The following is a 20,622-nucleotide window of genomic DNA, read 5'->3' on the forward strand; positions in this document are numbered from 1 at the left end:
CCGGGCATTTAAGCGCAGGAACCCAGGAACCCTCCCCCTCCTGTACAGGGTATCCATTCCTCAGAAGCCCCCACTGAGGAGCCCCCACGGAAGAGATCTTGCAAGAGGAAGCGTGTAGACTCACCTGAGGAGTTTCTAACGGAGGACACAGATTTCAGCGATGGTGAAGGGTCCCCACAGTCATCCCCTGATGATGTCTCCTTCGGAGACATCCTTGAAATGCTGAAACAGAGTGGTGACTGGAAGCCCCACTAATCCTTCTTCTGAGGAGTCCCTGTTCCTACAGACTTTCTGTGCCCGGCCATCTACCTCTTGGGTGACCCCACCTGCAGATGAGCTAGTTCAGCTCGTGGTGCAGCTCGCCTGGAAGAACCTTGATTTTGTTGAGGCAATCCCTCAGAGACCCAACAAGATACTTTCTCCACCCGAGGAAAATCCACATTGGTCCAGAGGTTTACCAGTTGATGCTATGGTGGTGGCAGCGGCCATGAAAAAGGATCTAGCTGAAGAGAGTCCTACTGTCCACCTGCCCAACAGAGAGTCCCCGGGCCGTGGACAGATTGGGGAAGTGAGTCTTTGCATCAGCGACCTTTGCCAAGACTGTCCGTGAACTACTTGGCACATTTTACGAGGCTCCAAAGAGACTTGATCTCCGAACTCTCTGGAACACTCACAGGATAGGTGTCTGATGAGGTAAGGGACAAAGTTCCCTCGCAGCTCGCAACCCTAGAATCGATCTCCAACTCGTCCATGAAGTTGCTTTCACACGCAATCTAAGGGACAGGTAGAGCTTCAGGTTCAGGCATAGTTATGAGATGTCATGGCTGGATGCACATTTGTGACCTCGTGGATCCCTTCAAGTCTTCCTTTCTGAATGCTCCCATTGAAGCATCTTCCCTGTTTGGCTCCAAGGTAAAGGACACACTGGCCCAGGTGTGAGGAAGATGGTAGGACCTTGTCTGCTGTAGGTATATGTTTTTCCAACCCTCAATGTTCTTTTTCCAGGAACCAGAGGAGTGTTCACAAAGTGCATGGCAGTGGTTACAGCTCACTTGAGACTGCAAGAATTCCAGGTGTTTCCATATTTGGACAGTTGGATCCTTACCACCCCTACCAAGCATCTTCTGGTAACTGCTCTGCAATATACTCTTTCTCTGGCAGAAACGTTGGGGATAACTGCGCACTGGGAGAAATCCAGCCTTACTCCGGCCCAGCAGATAGAATTCATTGGAGCAGTTTTTGACACCCGATCCTGTCTGGTGTCACTCCCAGCTCACAGACTCCAGAGATTGAGGCTTCAGCTCTGGGTGATACTCTGTCAAAACAAAGTCTCAGCGAGAGAGGTTCTTCAAGTCCTAGGATCCATGGCAGCTTCCATACCTATAGTGCCTCTTACAAGACTGCACATGCGAATTCTCCAATGGTTTCTTCTCTCTCAGTGATTCCCAAACCATCACCCTCTATGTTTTCAGATTCAGATAACCAACTCTTGCAATCATGACCTCCTTTGGTGGATGAGGCCAGACACAGAAGTTTGGATCCGTCCATTCCAGTCCCCTCAACCCAAGGCCATTGTGACCACAGATGCTTCCCTGATAGGGTTGAGGGGCTATTTCCAGGGGAAAGACCGTCCAAGGCGCATGGTCCACGTTGGAGGCCAACCTGCATATCAGCGTTCTAGAACTAGGAGTGGTGCTGTTAGCATTGGAAGCATTCCAACCGGTTCTTCCTTCTGGATCGATTGCAATTCAGTCAGATAATACGTCAGTAGTCTGGTGTATCAACAAACAAGGAAGAACAAAGTCCTACCCCCTGTGTCGAGAGGCCATGAGAATTTGGCAGTGGGCAGTAGCTTCCAACTGCTTTCTGATAGCAACCCATATCCTGTGGAGCTCCAACATGATTGCAGACAAGTCAAGCTGATGTATTCTCTTGCCCTACAAGTGGTCTCTCAGTCCCGAAGTAGCGGCAGAAATTTTTAGCCGTTGGGGCCAGCCTTGCTGAGACCCTTTTGCCTCCCCATCAAACAGCAAATGCAGCAGCTATTTTGTCCTATTCCCCCCAAAGGGGGAGTCCCCGAGGGATGATCTGATTCATGATTGGCCCACGGGACTTCTTTATGCTTATCCCCCCATTCCTCTGTTTACACAATTCATAAAGAAAACTATTCTGTTGAAATGCAAAGTGATCCTCATAGCCTCCTTTTGGCCTCGACAAGTTTGGTTCCCCTTTCTTCGGTCTCATCTGTTACATCCACCATGTATTCTGGACCCTCTTCCAGACCTGATTTCTCACCCGCAAGGGTTGAGTCACCCGAATCTGTCCATTCTCAAGCTGACAGCTTGGTGTCTCCACTGCTGTTAGTTGCCAGGCAGGGTGATATCACCTCACCTGTTTGTGACATTGTTCTGGCTTCTCATAAACTATCCACCAGAAGGCTATATCGGGACAAATGGAAAAGGTTATCTATTTGGTCTAAGGAAAAGATGCTAGATCCGTATTCGGCTCCAGTCACAACGGTCTTACAATATGTGGTGGTGATTAGGGCAGAGAAGGCTTAGCTTGACAGGCTGAAGTCTATGAAATGTGGCCAGACTTTGATCTGATTCGGATTTGATAACCCACAGATTGAACCAAGTGGAAAGGGACAACACAGTCTGTCATGGTAAGTAACGTGGCTTTTGTTTTACGCTTCTGGCAATCATCCTTTATCCATTAGACTAAAGGCAGATTCCATGAGGTCAGCGGCCACTTCAACTGCCTTTTTCAAGAACTCCTTAGTGGATGAGATGTGTGCATTTGCTGTATGGGCTTCTTTGCATAACTTTGCTAAGCGTTAAAAGTTGGACATTATTTCCAGAGCTAGACCTTGCTTTGGTGTAGCAGTCTCCTGTCATGAAACAATCCAAGTGCTAAGCTTCTAGGTATTCTGACTCAGACATCAGATTGAATGGACAATGCCAGTAGGATGCCGTAGTTATTTACTTATAAAGCTGGATCCTTTAATCCTCATCTGTCTGATACTTCCCTTCCTCCACCCCCCCCCCACCACCCTGTATTTCTGAAGAACCTGGTGGAGTTATTTCTTGGGAATCTTGTAGGGCTTTCTAAATCCTTGATCAGCAAACTTACTCTGAGGGAGCTTCACATCCTGGTGTGTTATGAGAAGGGGAAAATTAGAGGAGCTCAAGGCTGGAGGCACTAATTTCACCATCTTGGATCTGACAAGTGCTTAGACCCACAAGTCTCTTCAGATGGACAAGGGTGAAAGGATCCAGAGTTGTGGTAAGTGAATAAGTACTGTTTTCCTCAAAAACCTCGCCTTTCCTGTCATAAGCTTTACAATTTTTTCCAGGTTCATCTGACCATTGTTAAGGTTACTTCTCAGCTAAATCCTTGGAGCAGTTACCTGTCTCCTTGGGTCTTCCTTTCCATTTATGCAAGAAAAAGAAAGACAGTAGGGAGTATGAGTATCAGGCTGGCATATTTTCTGCCTCAGCCACCAGTGGATGACCCTGCTGTGGTTGGACTTGGTTCCTTGTACCGCTCATCATTTTCTCCCAGTCTCTCATGTGTAACGCCTATGGTCACTACATGGCCTTTCTGGCTTTAGGGATGCCCTGTGTACATGGCCTTTCTGGCTTTAGGGATGCCCTGTGTGGGCAATTTGTCTGTCCTGGGGAAGGAGCAGGTGAAGATCTGCAGCGTAACTGAAAAAAAGGATGCATGGTTCACTGAATAGTGTGCCTGCCTTAGGTCAGTCTTTGTCCATGGAAATTCCCCAGGAAAAAAAGAAAAACTGACTTATGAGCCAATTCCTATGGACAGGGAAGACTACTTAGGATTTACTAAAGAATTAATTTCTGCTTTTAATTTGACAAACTCTTGGCTGAAAAAGAGAGAGATCCCTCTCTTTCCGACACTGATTTCTGTCAGAAGGGCAGAGATTGGAGGGAGAATCATGTGCTTCATGGAATTCTTCTCTCCATAAGGCCTATCTTTTTCTGATAATTCAGCTAAAATGAGAGGCAGTTCAATGGGAACCAAATGAAAGTCATAATTCCCAGCAAAAGTAGTATGATTTTACAGTTGGATATTACACAGTGTGCAACTGCCCCTCCAGTTTTATATGCTGTAGAAGATGTTTCCTGGCGGCTTGCAGTTTGCCTGACTCCTTTTGCCCCTAGCAAGTCTCATATGTTATACAAGGTACCTCAGACTTACAAGTCTTTTTTCTAACCCTAAAGCCGACCCTACAGTGATTTCTTTATAAAAAACTGCCTCTGTTAAATAGATTGTCAGTGCTAATCCTACTCCCTCTGGCAAGCATGGTAAAGTTTTTAATGAATTTTGAAAGTTTATTCTTATGCCAATTTAACATTCAGAACCTTAAACTGGCAGGCTCACATGCTGAAGTCTTTGCTTTTGTCTTTGGAGAACATGAACTTTAACCGTTAAACTTCCTTCTTTTGATGTGAAGAATTCCTTGAATGCCTCTCATCAGCATCTCATGTAATCACTCTTTAGTGTTCTTATGATGTTGCTTACACCGTCTCCATTGTCGCTGCATTTGAGTCAGTCATGAGAAGTTTTGATTGTTTATATTCTCAAAAATCTATTCGATTTCAAGACGGATATTAAATTCTCACCTGGCCACAGAAACTCTCTCTGGCGCTTATGCAGCTGAGGTTCTTAAGAGATGTGATGTAATGAGAAAGCTGATTCAAGGGGTGACCCAAATCTTTAAACCTTCCTTTTTTTTGAGAATAAACTTTTTCTTTCACCCCAATTTCCTTTTTTCAAAAAGTAATTTCTGCAGCAAGGTACAGCAAACAGTATTAAAAAAAAAACCAATGACTAGGAGGCTTCAAAAGGCAAAATCTTCTCAACTCAACTGAACCTCGGGGTGTTATTGCTCAGTACTAGGAGCCTAAATAGAAAAAATACACTTCCTCCAAGCCCTGCTTACACTTGAATATAGACATCTGTGCAGCGGCATGGTTTAAAGCAGCAGACAGTATCCCAGCAGTGCAAGGTTTCAGTGCCTTCCACACACTTAAACCAGTAGCTGTACAGTCGAGGGCTAAAGGAGGGGATGTCTCATTATACATAATAACAAGCATACCTGTGAGGTGGTCAAGCAGGATGAAGTGTTTGAATTTCTCCATGTGCAGATCACAGAAGACAAAATCCTGTACCATCTGTTTGTTAGCTATAGGTCACCCTCCATGCCTCGAAGCTCACATTGCATACTTGGACCTACTGGAGACGCTTACCATCCAACCTAACACCCTACTCATGGGAGAATTTAATTACCCCTCTATAGACCGGGAATCCCACTTGGCCTCAAATCTACAGGCAAAGAGATCCCTGGACTTTGTGAATACAAACACCCTTGACCCAAATAGTGAATAAAGCCCACTGTAGGCTCCAACATAGTTGAACTCATGCTTACAAATATGGAATAACGGTGCATCTCCACCCCCCCACCCATGTCTCATCCTCCTTGATATGGTCCAACCATAAAGCTGTTTCCTTCTAAATCAACTCCATAATCCCATTAAAACCAGTAGCAGTTAGGAATTATTCCAAAGCAAATTACCTTTTATTAAATTATGGTTTGTCAAAATTCACTGACCCCCCCAAACCTAGAGAACACAGCAGCTTATGCTGAATTATTCTCAGAAACTCTGTAGAACCATGTCAATGGCTGCATAGAGGCTCCTGTACCTACCAGAAGTAATCCAGGACTAGCCCCAGAAACAAACCATCTTGGTAGATCATTAAGGTCATCTGAAGTCTTTATGGGAGAGACGCTGGGCTTATAATTGTGTTAATGTGTTTATGTAGTGTGTACAGTTCGTGGATTGTTTAATAAACCTGCTTTTTAAATCACCTCGTGGTTTTCCGTTTTCTGAGGTACCTTTTCTGTGGATAATGAAAGTCTTAATACTGAAGTCAAAATCCTGGAATATCAAAATTAGAAACGTTACAACGTTGAACTCAGAATACCTACTGATAGCATATGTGTACTACATATGTACATTTGCAACATTGCACTGCCAGCCTACAAACTGTAACACTCACCTGTTATTGAAACTCAGAAACGAGCACCAACATGAGTCCGTGGAGGAAACAAGTCCAGTCCTGTACACATGTAGGGAAGTATGTATTTTAATTTCACCATTTTAACATTTTGACATCTCAGCATTGTAATCCTGTATTATGACTTGAAGTATATTTATTTTTCAGTAAGTTGGCAAGTACATGGCTCTGCAAATAATGCAATGCCTTTTTTAACTGGTTGTTTTTACTGTGACTTGAGTTATGGCTGAAAAAGACTGTTGTAACTAAGCCCACTCACATACTTAAAATAAAAATGTCTTTCCTATTCGGGTATTTTTTTTCTAGGCTTCTATCATAAAATAACTGTAAGACAGCATGCTGTCCTATTTTTTTATATATATTTTTTGATATGTGCCATGCTTTCTTTTGAAACTTTCTCTTTGACTGCCCTGTGGCAGGTAAATGCTTGAAATTGTAAGAACCTGAGCAACTCTCTGAGATAATTCTTAATTGTTAAGTATTGTTATTTTTTTTAATTAGTCCTGTTTGTTTTAACTGAAACTGTATCCTTCATTGAAGATGATAAAACTATGACAGAAGGACATTATCATGAAACTGTCATATGCATAAAGCACTTCTTGATGTCCTTCCATTTCACTGTTGCAGTATGCATTATAGTAGGGATCACTTGCCAAGGGTGATCCAACATCTGGCCAGTATACCAAAGCCTTTAGGTTGCTTTTAGATACTCTATTCATCACATATATGCTCCTTGTGTAGCATAGGGCATGATGTCCGGACATATCCTCAGAAGTTCTTTGCCGCCAGTCCAAACACCATCTTTTGATCTTCAGTCTGAATGCCTGTTCCATTGCTGGTTCACCAAGCCATTTCAGATAAGTGCCACATTGTTTTTTATTTTTTTTTTTTCTTGTACTTATCCAAGAAGGGTAAATCCCCATATGGGAGACAGATAACCCATAAAGGCTGTCTTGAACAGTGTCTGTTTTGCCTTGATGTCTTGCACAACCATAAGTCCTGTTCCATCTGTTAGGTCTTTGTACCTAAAACCCTTGGTAGTAGACTGTATTCTTTGGTGCTTTGACTTGAAAACCAGTCTTAAGCTTTTGTCCTAGAAAAATTGACTCTACCTCCCTTCGAGCCAGCAGCTTCTGTGGATTTACAATTTCTTTCCTGGAAGACAGCTTTCCTGCTGGCCATAACCTCAGCAAGAAGGGTTTCGGAACTACAGGCCTTAATGGCAATACCACCGTTCATAACTTTTCACAGAGACAGGGTCTCCTTACGAACCAACCCTACCTTTCTGCCAAAAGTGGTATCTAGGGTTTATTTAAATCAAGCAATTCATCTGCCTACTTTCTTTCCCAATCCTGAGAACAAAGGGGAAAGACTGTTACATACCTTGGACATACACAGACAACTTCGCTACTACCTAGACAGAACCAAGACCAGTAGGAAGTCTGATCAGTTTTTTGTAGCTTACGCTCCTGGAGTACAAGGAAAAGCAATTTCCAAACAGACAATTTCAAAATGGATTGGACATTGCATCAGATTCTGTTATTCCTTCCATGGAAAGAGTGTGCCAGCCAATGTCAGACCACACTCCACCAGAGCTACAGCCACCTCTACAGCATTTTTAAGAGGGGTGCCTACAAAAGACATTCTAGAAGCTGCTACATGGAGCTCCATGCATACATTTTCCAAACACTACAATCTCCCTTTATATTCCAGATCCAGAGCAGGCTTTGCTTCGGCAGTCCTGCAGGGATTGATAGCTACACCATCCTTTTCTTAGAGCATACCACCTCCCCCAGCTAAGCTATGGTATTCAACCCATATGTTATGACTGCAGTTGCATTCTTGAAGGACATAGTACAGTTTTGTACCTACCATAAATGTAGATGTCCGATAGATATGCAACTGCAGTCGGGTTTTCCCTCCCTCCTTCCCCTCTATGCCTTGGGTCCACTCCTCTCCCTGTTATCCTTAGCTGGGGATATCTGTTATGGTGTATCTGTTTATTGCTTATTTATTGTCTGGAAACCTATTTTTGTCTTCCAATTTGATTACAGGCTTCCTTGGAGGGCACCTGGCATCTGGGGCAAGAAACATTGAAGAAGATGGCGTCGGCTGATGCTTATGTACTCCAGCCGCTCTGACGTCGGAGAGAAATGCGACATCAGCCGACGTCGGGCCCAGACTTTGGAATCCAGCCGACCGAGGGCTGCCTGAGGCAGGACAACCCATATGTTATGACTGCAGTTGCATATCTATCGGACATCTACATTTATGGTAGGTACAAAACTGTACTTTCCTTCCCTGCACCTAGCAGACAGGGCCAAAGTAAGCCCCGCAGGGACAAGACCATCCAGGCCCCTATCTCAGGGCCAGCAGAGAAGTAAACAGTGGATCAATTCTGCCCCAAAGACAGGGAGTTCTAAACCACCCTTCTATGGCAAAAATTCACAATGACTCCCCCCTCCCCCCTCTGCCCTCCCTTCACTCACCAAAAACTAGGAGGAAGGCTCTCCCTCTTCAAAGAAAATTGGTTTTCTGTAACAAAGGACCAATGGGTCTTAAAGATCATTTGTGAGGAATACAAATTCTCTTTCAGCGAGCTCCCAATTCCAAGAGTTTACCCAGACTTACCGCCAAATCAGTGGGCAGAGCCATTGAAACAGGTCCAAACTCATATCCCAGGGGGCAGTAGAACCTTTTCCTCCAGATCAAGCAGGCAAAGGGTTTTATTCTAGAGTATTCCTTGTTCCCAGAAAAGAGGGCACTTGGTGCCCCATCCTGGATCTATGCATTCTGAACACCTCCATGGTGGTCCCCAGATTCAAAATGCTTACTTTGCAGCAGCTGCTGCTTATGCAAACAAAAAATGCCTGGCTAGTGACCCTAGACTTGAAAGATACCCACCTCCACATCCCCATAAGGGAATCCTGCAGGAAGTTCCTGTGCTTCAGAGCAGGATCACAACACTTTCAGTTCTCTATGCTGCCCTTTGGCTTATCTACTGCACCAAGAGTATTCACCAAATGCTTAGCCCCGGCCATAGCATTTTGCAGACAAATAAATATACAGATTTACCCTTACCTGGGCAACTGCCTCATTCAGGCAGAGTTCAAAGAAAAGCTGCTCCAGGACCTTCTCTTTGTCAAATCCCTCCTAACTTCCCTAGGGTTCACCATCAATGAGAAGAAATCAAAGAGTAAACCCCCACCAGGAAGATCATTTTCTTGGGAGCTCTGCTAAACACAGCATCCCAAATGTCCTTCCTATTCCCAGAAAAGCTGAGCTTCCTGCCTCTCTACTTTACCCATCTGGCTTCCAGAAGTCATCTCACTGCAAGGAAGTTCCTGCAAGCCCTGGGATACATGGCATCTTGCATCCTTCTAATTCCTCTGGCCAGGCTTCACATAAGAAAACTTCATTGGTACCTAAAGAACCTTTGGTGCTAGAACTCTGTCTCTGGAGACCTCTCTCCCTTTGATCCCATATATAAGGGCCAAGTTTCTCAGCAGGGCAGAAGCCTGTGCCAAGAACAAGGGCCTTCCCTTCATCCTCCGCCCTACCAGCCAAGCCAGTACCTCCTACACCTCAGACATTGCTTGGGCCACTCATCTAGAAGGCAGGTGCACCCAAGGTCTTTGGGATGCCCAGCACCTTCACTTACACATCAGTCAGATAGAAATGATGGCAGTACAAAAGGCTCTGACCTATTTCAAATACCATCTCAGGTCAGGGGTGGTCCTTATAAAAAACAAACACCACCACAGTGATGTGGTATATCAACAAACGGGGGGGGGGGGCCCAATCTTACCCTCAGTGCAGACTAGCCATGAACCTCTGGCTGACAGCCGCCTCCTTGGGTCTACACCTAATTGCCGAATACCTACCAGGGGGCAAAAGCACCCTGGAAGACCACCTAAGCAGAAACTTTCTGGACCCCCATGAATGTCATTTCCATAGGGAAATCTTTCTGCAAATCACTCGGGAGTGGGGGACTCCAGAGGTGGATCTCTCTGCTTCGCACCTCAACCACCACCAGCAAAAGTTCCGTACCAGGGAGTATCACCTTCTAGCGTGGAAGGTGGATGCCTTGACCTTCCCCTGGAACTACCTCTTTGTGTACGCTTACCCTCCTTTGCCTCTAATTCCCAAGGTACTGATCAAAATAAGAGAAGAGAGACAAAAGGCCATCCTAATTACTCCAGATTGGCCCAGACAGCACTGGTACCCCTTACTGCGCAGCCTGACCTTAAAGCCTTCCAAGCAGCTTCCCCTGATCTCAGACCTCTTGACCCAGGTGAGGGGGAAGATACTTCACCCAGACTTACAGACTCTCAATCTTTCAGCATAGCTTATACCTTAAAAGCTAACAGTGTCCCTGTTAAGCAAACAGGTACTAGTCATCACAGAGGCCAGAAGGCCCAGGACCAGAAAATCTTATGCAGGGAAATGGAAATTATTCTGCTTTTGGAGCCAGTTCAGAGAGGCCAATACCTCACAAACTTCCATTCCTCTTATCTTGGACTACCTAGCAGGGTTGCTCAAAAGTGGCCTCCCCTTCTCTTCTATTAAAATCCATGCCTCAGACATTTCAGCTTACCCATCTTCTCATCCTTTGATTAAGCAATTCTTCAGAGGGGCTTCTAATATCAGACCTCACAGAAGGCCTCCCGCGCCACCCTGGGGCCTGAATTATGTTTTAGAAAAACTAACCTTACCTCCTTTCGAACCTTCTGCTTCAGCAGAATTAAAATATCTCTCCTTGAAGACTGCCTTCCAACTAGCTATCACCTCAGTCAGAAGGTTTTCAGAACTTCAGGCACTCATGGGTGTTGAACCCTTCATCATTTTCCATGCAGACAGGGTCTCCCTGAGGACTAACCCCCTCCTTTATGCCCATGGTGGTATCTGATGTGATCCTAAACCACGCCATACACCTACCCACCTTCTTTCCCAACCCTCAAAACTAGGGGGAAAGAGTTCTGCACTTGCTAGATCTGCACAGATAACTCGTACTATCTGGACCATACTAAACCGTTCAGAAAAACAGACCATCTACTTGTCAGCTTTGCCCCAGGTACAGAAGGGAAGCCCATTCTGAAGCAAACCATTTCCAAATGGATATCGCACTGTATCCATTTCTGTTGCATACTACTTGGGAAACCCCCTAAGTCTGCAGCACACAAAATTCCAGGGATCATATACAATAGAATCGCAGTTAAATAAATTTAAGTAGAAAAGCAGATAAATGGGTATACTTCACACAAATCTTTATTTGGTATGCGCGTTCATGGGAATGCCTCCCACTTCTTCAGACCATTCAGTAAAAAACATTACTTCACTAGCCTTATATATGCAATGACCCACTTAATACTAATTGGATTCGTAACACTTCAACTTAGATTGTAAAGTGGCAGGCATTCACAAGCATGTATGCCAGACTGCATTCAGCAAAAATCATACCAACATATTATAAAATATGCTATAAAAACATTATAAATCTATGAAAATAAATAAATGTATATCAAGTACATTTATAACCTCAAATTATGTAAGGTCATGTCTATATAAATCTAAACTTTAATAAAAATCTATATAAAACTATCATACATAAACACATAAAGCACATAAACCACAGGCATATTCATCACTTGATAATATGAATACTTAATCTTTCATATGTAACGCATAAACCACAGATATATACATCACACAAAAATCATTTAAAAAATCATTAAAACACAAATAGAACAGATAGACCTTTCTGTAACATAAGTACAGATATGTTCTATCTGAACCCCCCCCCCATTTTTATATATGCAAAGTTAAAATTCCATATTTAAAAATCGGGGCATATACCTGTGTAGCTCTATACCTGTCTACATACAGCCATGTGCACCCTAATGGACACATTCTAATAACCCTACATTAACCTAAAGTCATTCACAGCTTAAGATAAAGAAACTGTGTACTTGTTATCTTTACCCCTACTTCACCTATAGGACTCCTATTTTTCGAAGTAAACTTTTAGTAGGCTCATATCATTAGACTCGGAGTCAGAATCATGTCCAAAATTCTATGTATATGTCTATGTAAGCCTATATGTGTTCCGTGTATATCTTGTACTTTCTATAATATTTGCACTAAAAATCATAATGAACTCTACCTATATATAGGGTGTCAATTAAATTATATCACCTATATAATATATTCAGTGAATACTCAAGAAATAATAAAATAAGATTAAGCGCTATATAATCAATCTGCTTAAGATATCAGTGTACATATAGTCCCATTTGTCTTTACCCTTACATTACTTGTGAAGACCCCCCCAAGTCTGTTCATACCCATTCCACTAGGGCAGCTCCACTTCCACAGCCTTCCTCAGAGGAGTCCCCACCAGGGACATCTTAGAAGCTGCCACCTGGACCTCTGGCCATACCTTTACAAAGCATTACCACTCTTTTTTTTCTGGGGCAGGGTTTGCCTCTGCAGGGCTTGCTGACCCATGCCTAGGGCTCTAACCTATCCTTCCACCCCTCTCCACAGCTTTGGGAATCCGCCCACAGGTGATGACTACAACAGTGAAGTGCGAAGAGCGCATAGTACAGTTGTGTACACTTACCATAAATGTAGATGTTTGAGCAAATTCAGTCCTGGTTTCCCTCCCTCCATCCCCCTTATATCCTCTTCCTCTAGGGGGATGTAAGCTTTCCATGGTGGCTTTTAGCCACCAGGACCACTTTTCCTTATTTCCTTGTGCTTCTGATGGGTTAGGGCAAGAAAAATGGGACCTGACGATATCCCTGGTTGTGTTCTACATGAACTACAGAGTAAACTGGCACCTCACCTGTGTGCCCTGTTCAATCACAGCCTCACCTCAGATTTTGTCCCTACCGAATGGCACACTGCTACAGTAATTCCTTTCCACAAAGGAGGAGCAAATACAGACCCTGGGAACTATCGCCCCGTTAGCCTGATGAGTCCGATATGCAAAGCTATAAAACGCATCATCATGGACCTAATAAACAAGGATATAGAGGCTCTCCAAACTCTGGATCCCACACAATTTTGTTTTGTGAAGGGTAGATCATGCCTGCTCAACTTGGGTGATTTCTTTGAGTCAGTCACCAGAGCTGTGGATGAAGGCAAGGTTGTTCATACAGCCTACCTTGCCAAGGCTTTTGATACCATTCCCCACTCAGAATCATAGAAAAACTCACTAAGTATGGCATCGACCCCTATATCACTAGGTGGGTTGCATATTGGCTCACAGATAGCCCACAGTGTGAAAGTAGCTGACTCCAAGTTAGACTGCTGACTAGTCAAAAGTGGAGTCCCACAGGGTTCAGTCCTGGGTCCTCTTCTGTTTGGTATCTACTTCTGTGAAGCCCAGGCTAACACGAAGGAACTCTGGCTGACCATGTTCGCTGATGATTACAAGTTTGGAGCTATTAACTCCCCAAGTGATGTTGACATTCTACAGAATGGCCTTACTGAAACCAACGACTGGTGTCAGAATCATGGCCTTAAGCTCAATGCCAAAAAATGTGTCGTCATCCCTTTTGGGAAAAAACAGTTCCCATGAACTTATCACATTGATGGTACTCCACTGAACACAGAAGACGTTAAGAGATCTGGGAACACAGGTTGACAGCAACCTGTCTCTTGATCACCACATTGCCACTGTGGTCAGAAAGTCCTTCTATATGGCACATCTCATTACTAAGGGTTTTGCACCCAGGAAGAAAGAGGTCATTGTCTCCCTCTACTCTTCTCTCATTAGGCCAATCATCGAGTACAATGCCCCATTTGGCATGCACCTCACTAGACACCTGCAACAACTGGAGAGGTCACAAAAGTACCTCACAAAGAGGATCCTAGGCCTTAAACACTTGCCCTATATGGACAGACTCAAAAAACTCCAACTATTCTGTGTATCATATTGCCTACTTAGAGGTGATCTCTGCTTGACTTACAAAGCCATGTCTGATCCAGCTCTGTTAGAAATGCTACATCTAAAGAAATCCCAATCCCTTCGCACCACACGCTCCAGAGACCTTGACCTCATTACCACAATTAACAGAACATGCTGGAGGGACAGGTTCATAACCCAGAGACTGCCCATGCTTTGGAACAGACTTCCCATACATGTGAAGCAGAGCACCTCGCTGACACAGTCTTGATGAGTGGTTGGGAAACAGAAAATTCATCCCGGGGATAACTCTAGTGACTATACTCGACAGAGGCACTGGGAACTAAGGTTGGGTGGCACTATGCCAGGGTAATCCTATGGCTAGGCTTGTAAAGGCCCCAGGGCCATTAGCCTAGTACACACCTACGAACCTGTGAACCTATAATGACATTGGCTGCCTTGCTTTATAGCACTGATGCCCTGACGTCAGACTACAGGCGACTGCAGCCAACACAGAAAAACATTGACTCTGGTATTCGGGCCGGCCGAGGGCTATCACAGCAGGGATAAACCCACAGGTGATGACTGCAATAGTGAATACACTCAAACATCTGCATTTATGGTAAGTGTACACAACTGTACTTTCCTCTTGTACCTTGTCTTAAGGAGCTTCAGTGGTGGATTCAACAGTTGTCAAAAAAATCCAGGACTTCCCTTTTCCATCCCCCTCTTCCCTCTCAGGAGCTTTTCACAGATACTTCAAACGTGGGATGGGGAGCAGCTTTTGGCTCCCTAAAGGTGTGGTGGGGGGGTGTACGGTCACCTCATCAACAGAGCACATCAGTGTCAGGGATGAGAGCTGCTCTGCTGGCTCTTCAAGTTTTTCATCCTCTCTCCTCTGCAGGACCTCTCAAGGTGTTTATAGACAAATACCACAGTAATGTGGTATGTAAACAAATGGGGGGGGGGTCTTACCTTTGCTGTTTGGCACTCCTGGTCTAGGAACTTGCTATTCAGTATCAAGTGAATCATTAGACAGTTTACATTCCCTCAGGTCAAAATGTTGTGTCAGACACTCTGAGCAGGTCTTTACCTCATTCCCATGTATGAATGCTTAGTGGGGTACTCCTCAAGTAGATATTTTTGCCTCCCCTCTGAACAGACAACTTCGTCTAATTGTGCTAGAGTCACAGGTTCTCTGGTTTGGAAAGTGGGCACCCTATCATTTTCATGGAAGGGCTGCTTCTTTATGCTTCCCCTTCCCCTCATTCCAAAATCCCTGTTCAAAATGCAACAGGATGCTCCCAAAGATCTTGTTGGTGACTCCCTTTTGGTCAAGTCAGCATTATTTTCCACTTCTGCATTTAGCCAAGGGCAATCATCACAAGTTACCTCACAGGGTGGCTCTACTCACATAGGACAAGGGATCTCTCATCCATCCCCACCTATCCATTCTTCAACTGACACTGTGGGTGATAGGATTTTGATTCCACATAGACCCCTTTTTTGAGGATGTGCTTAGGGTCCTGCAGGAGGCCAGGAAGCCCAATACCAGGAAATCCTACTTATCCAAATGAGAGGTTTTCTGTTGTCTTCCTTGTAACCTGGGTCCACTTTTGGTGGATGTTCCTTTGGTTCTCTTGTTTTCTTTGTGAATTGCTCAATGCTTGGTTGTCTTATTCTTCTGTTAAGGACCACTTATCAGCTATCTCTGCTTGTCTGCCTTTATCTCCTTTAGTTTGTAGATTTGAAGCTAAACAGTTCCTTAAAAGTAGCCTTCACCATTATGCCTCACAGGAAGCTTGTTCTTCCTGTCTGGGATCTTAATTTTGTTTCTGAAAAAAATGACTCCAGCTCCTTTTGAGTCTTCAGCTTCAGCTTTCTTGCAGCTTTGCTCTTGTAAATCCTTACTTCTGCCAGACGAGTGTCTGAGCTGCAAGCCCTTATGGTTTGTCCGCCTTTCTCAGTTTCATAAAGACAGGGTGTCCCTGCTTATTAATCCTCGTTTTATTCCCAAGTTGGTGTATGAGTTGTCCCTTAATCAGTCCATTGATTTGCCCACTTTTTTTTCCTTTCTCTGCAATCTGCCAGTGAGAAGTTGCTGCACACGTTGGATGTGCATAGGCAACTCAGATTTTATTTGGATAAGACTATTACAAAATCTGATCAGCTCATTGTTTCCTTTCATTCTAGGTCCTTAGGATTAGCTGTAGCCAAGCAAACTATTTCTTCTTGGATTTCAACAGCTGTTAAATTATATTATTCCTTTCATGTTAAGAGCCTTCCTTGTTCTTTTAAGGGTCATTCTGCTAGAGCTGTGGCTTCTTCTGGTGCTTTTTTCCAAGGGTTTGGATACTAACTCTATTCTTGAGACAGCTACCTGAATTTCTGTACATACATTTACCAAGCACTCCAAGTTGGCCGGAATCTCCAGAGCTAGAGCTGGTTTTGCTAGGGGCATCCTTAATGGCTTCCTAGAGTACTCTGCTAGTCCTCCTTCCTCCCAAGCTTCTTCCTGAGCTTTGGCACTCTCACTATTGTAATGAGTACCACAACAGTGAAATGGAAGGACATAGTACAGTTGTGTAAAATCTTACCATAACTATAGATTTCCTTCTCTTCACTGTTGCAGTATTCACTCCCTCCCTCCACCCCTCTGGTCCATTTCTTTTCTGGATGTAGTGATTACCTCTCTATACCTTGAACTGGCATTCCTACTGGGGCGCATGGTACATCCGGACGTCACCTTTATGCCCTATGCTACACAACAAGCATAAGTGTGATGTACAGCATACCTTAAAGCAACCTAAAGGTTTTGGTATACTGGCCAGACGTCTGGTCACCCTTGGCAGGCGATCCCTATTGTAATGAATACTGCAACAGTGAAGAGAAGGTACTTTTCTCCCTTTGTCTCAGATTTTCTTTGACTTGGCTTATGAAAACATTATGCTTCTGTGCTTTAGTGGGTATGAAGAACATCATGCTTTATTGCTGTGTTATGTCAGAGTGGGTAGTACTGAATAGCTGTACTGTTGGAGAAAAATGTGTTAACCTCACAGTGGATTAATTTTGTGTGTTAAATTGCTGCAAGAACCCGTTCCTTCTTGGCTGTACCAGTTTCACTATTATATGCCCACTGCTGACATTAATTTCTTTTCCAAATTGCTTTTTTTTTTGTTGTGCTTCCAGTCACGTATGGTGAATCGTCCAAAGTCCAAGACTTCTTCATTGCCCATCACAAAACCTCACACAATGAGGCCACCTCCCCGTTCACCAGCAAAACATGCATTGAAGTCATCTCGACCCCCAGGTGCAGTGTCCTCAGCAGTGAGGCGGCGAAGAGTGCGTTGCAGGAAATGTGAAGCATGCTTACGAGATGAATGTGGAGTATGCCACTACTGTAAAGACATGAAGAAGTTTGGTGGGCCAGGTCGCATGAAGCAGTCATGTGTGCTGCGCCAATGTATGGCAGTAAGTATCTCCAGAAGACCAGGTTTAAGAAAGTTTATTTACTGTAGTTGGCATGGAAGTTGAAAATGCTGTGAGTTAACTTTTCCTTTACAAAAAAAAAAAAAAAAAAAAAAGCAAATATGCTTTTCTATGCAGTTGTAGGACTCTCTCTGAGTATACAGGTTGGTTTGTCAAGGAATGGATGAGTTTTGTATTTCGGGTGTGATTATCTTGCTTCTCTAGAGCTTTTGACACTAGAAGAGTCATGAGAGAATGATAAACTTATTTCCATTGTACCATAGGTTTTGCTTTCACTTTTGGTTTACAGCTGTGTTAACTAGTTTGTGTTAACCTGCCATGGTGGAATTTTGTCTATTTTAAATGTTCTTTTCAGGTTTAGCAAGAAATTTCCCCCTTGTAGTTAAGAAAATCTGAAAGCTTTTTTGAAGTACTTGTCTTGCTTCTATAATCTCTTTTAAGATGTTGCAGGAGGTGCTTGGGTGTTTTTCATTACCTGTAGACTGTTTTGGCAAAACAGACTACGCTTTAGGCTGTTATCAGCAAGGAGTATTGAAAGTGGTCTGCAAGTGGTCAGGTGCATTTTTTTTCTTTCTTTCCAGGCACACTGTTTAGTTGTGCATGTTGAGCCTTAAGCCATTCCCCTTCACTGCCTCAAGCAGACTCATCATTTTGCCTTGATTGAGGTCAGCAAGTTAGTTCTGCTAGCTGCATACAGAACCTAAATGGACAGCCACCCTGTCTAGAGGCAAACATTTCCTCTTGTTTTTATATGCAGTGAGGATTGCAGATGTGCAGTGCAGTTGTGGCATATTTCCATGGATGCAGCAAGTCTGTCCACTAATATTCCATCTATTTATGTAGATTAGATCTTTTCTTTTGGTTGCCAGTAGTTGCATTTTTGCTGTGTTTTCCTCCAGTACTGATTTCATAGCATAAAAATGAAAAGCACTGTTTCTGTGTTATAACAGTGACATTTTTTTTTAACACTGACATGCCGTTACAGAAAAAACAGGAAGGTGTCACTGGGAATTGATTTAACACTCAGAAATTCAGTTTGTAGCTGTGCTGTTTCCTTTACATCTAAAACCATAACATTTCTAGTAATACCGTGTGGCAGATCAAATTGTGCTCTGCTTCTGCAAGTCCCATCCCCAACTCTAAAGCTCCGCCTATGCTATGTACTGTTCTTTTTAACTAAACTGTGGTGAAAACTAGTCCTGCACAGAAACTTACTTTTTAGCATAAAAACACTTACAGGCTTGAAATGCATTACTTCTCTCCATTTTTTTCTCAAGATGAAGAAGATGAAATACATTCATTCTGGTAAGTGTAGCATCTTCCTAAAGTAAGGGAAGTCCATGCCTGTGATTTAATTCCCCATTTTTTTTTTGTTTGTTTTGTTTAGGGAGGGAGGTTGTCATAAAAAGAGTTTCCTTTTGCTTGTGTTCCATTTTCTTGTAAGCAATGGGAAGGGGTTTACAGTTGACATTGTAGGGACTGGACCACAGAAGCACCATCCCCAGAGGAGTTGGTGTTTCTGGAGGACATTGGCAAAAGCCCATCCACATCCTGGTTGGTTCCCCTACCAGACAGTCTTGTAGACTTAGTGCCTTCAGCTTGGAGAGAGCCCAATATGATGGAACCAGTCTCCAAAAAAACAGGCAAGATTTTGTTCCCTTCTAAGGACAGACCCCACTGGAGTATTGTGGTTGCAGTGACCACTAAAAAGATGATCTCCAAGGAGAGTTCCTTGGTCCATCTTTCCAACAGGGAGTCTCGGGCCTGAACCATTTGGAAAGGTGCATATAGAGTTCAGTAACCTTGACTTGGGGCTTCAGTGAGACCTTCTAGCTGAAGAATCAAAAGTTGTCATGACTCAGCAGCCTGTGGAGGCTCCATTGTCTACTATGCAGTCCATATCTAAAGTTTCCATGAGGATACTATCCTTTGCTTCAGGCACCAGGATTGCTATGTGCTTGGATATGCTTGTGCAATTTTATGAACTGTTTGAAAGTGTAATTTGGTAATTCACCTTTAGATTTTTTTTTCCCCCTTTTTGGCTTAAAGGGCAGGAGCACACTCACTAGAAACGAACAGGACAGAAAGATGTGGTCTGTCATTGGAATTTGTTACTCACCCACTCAATGGTCCTTCTCCAGGAGGCAGAAAGTCAGGTAGAGTCTCTCTTTTTCACAAAGCTCTGTTACCTTTCTAGGACGTTTCAAGTAAAGGTTAACCCCCCTGTTCATGTGGCAGGGGTAACCATAATGAGTGCGCTTATGGGGCCGTCTGCAGAACCAGGGCTTTCTCCAGTTTGTTCTTTCTAGTGCTCTTGAAGGATTGTCCAACTACCACTCTGGAGGCAGTCGGCAGTCACTTGGCTCTCCACCCAAAAACTTGGGAGGCCATCTTCTGAGATGCATAGGTGTTGAGTCCTATCCAGAGGTTAAACCATTCCCTTTTTGTTCTCCCAAAAGATTTTCAAAAATCCCTTCCAGATGTCCCATCCCACAGATAAGGGATGTAGCAGTGGAAATTCAAAAGCTGCTGGCCAACAGACTCATCCAAGATTTCACACCAGACCTTGGGAGAATCTGGAGTCTATTCTAAATTTTCCTTGGTTCCAAAGAAAAATAAAGACCTCAGACCCATTCTGGATTTCAGCAAATTGAACCATTTGGTCAAATAGACTAAGTTCCTCATGGTCATCGTTCAGTCTATTCTACCTCTTGTGAAGAAGAATGAAGGGATATGCTCAGTGGATCTCAAGGATGCCTATGCTCGCATTAAGATAGAGAAGCACTCCAGAAGATTGTCATGCTTTCAGTTGGGGGCAGTCATTATCACTTTCGGGCTTTGTCCTTTCGTGTCATCATAGCTCCCCAGAGGTTCACCAAATGCATGGCAGTAGGGACAGCATGGTTCAGGCTGCAAGTGTTCTGAGTCTTCCTTTACCTGGTCAGTTGGCACCTGACTGCTTCCAGAGTGGCATCTCTCATCAGAGTCCAAGAGTCCATACTTCAGCTGTCTGTCCTTGGGAATAACAGTGAATCACAAAAAGTCCAGCCTGGTACCAGTTCAAGTGTTAGAATCTATCATCTGCCATTTTGATCTGGTCACTCAAACAGCCAAGT

The 20,622-nt window shown here is 43.8% G+C and overlaps 1 protein-coding gene across 1 annotated transcript in view; it reads left to right on the forward strand.

Annotated features, from left to right (window-relative positions):
* LOC122810646 (lysine-specific demethylase 2A-like) overlaps positions 1-20,622 on the forward strand; it is a 1,654,939-nt gene that overhangs the window by 766,513 nt on the left and 867,804 nt on the right. Inside the window, exon 15 of the mRNA XM_044082219.1 lies at positions 17,207-17,488. Within this exon, the coding sequence (XP_043938154.1) occupies positions 17,207-17,488 (282 nt within the window). The remainder of the gene's footprint in view (positions 1-17,206; positions 17,489-20,622) is intronic.

The sequence above is a fragment of the Protopterus annectens genome, chromosome 9.part0 (assembly GCF_019279795.1).
Source record: "Protopterus annectens isolate FY-2018-M chromosome 9.part0, PAN1.0, whole genome shotgun sequence".
NCBI lineage: Eukaryota > Metazoa > Chordata > Ceratodontiformes > Protopteridae > Protopterus > Protopterus annectens.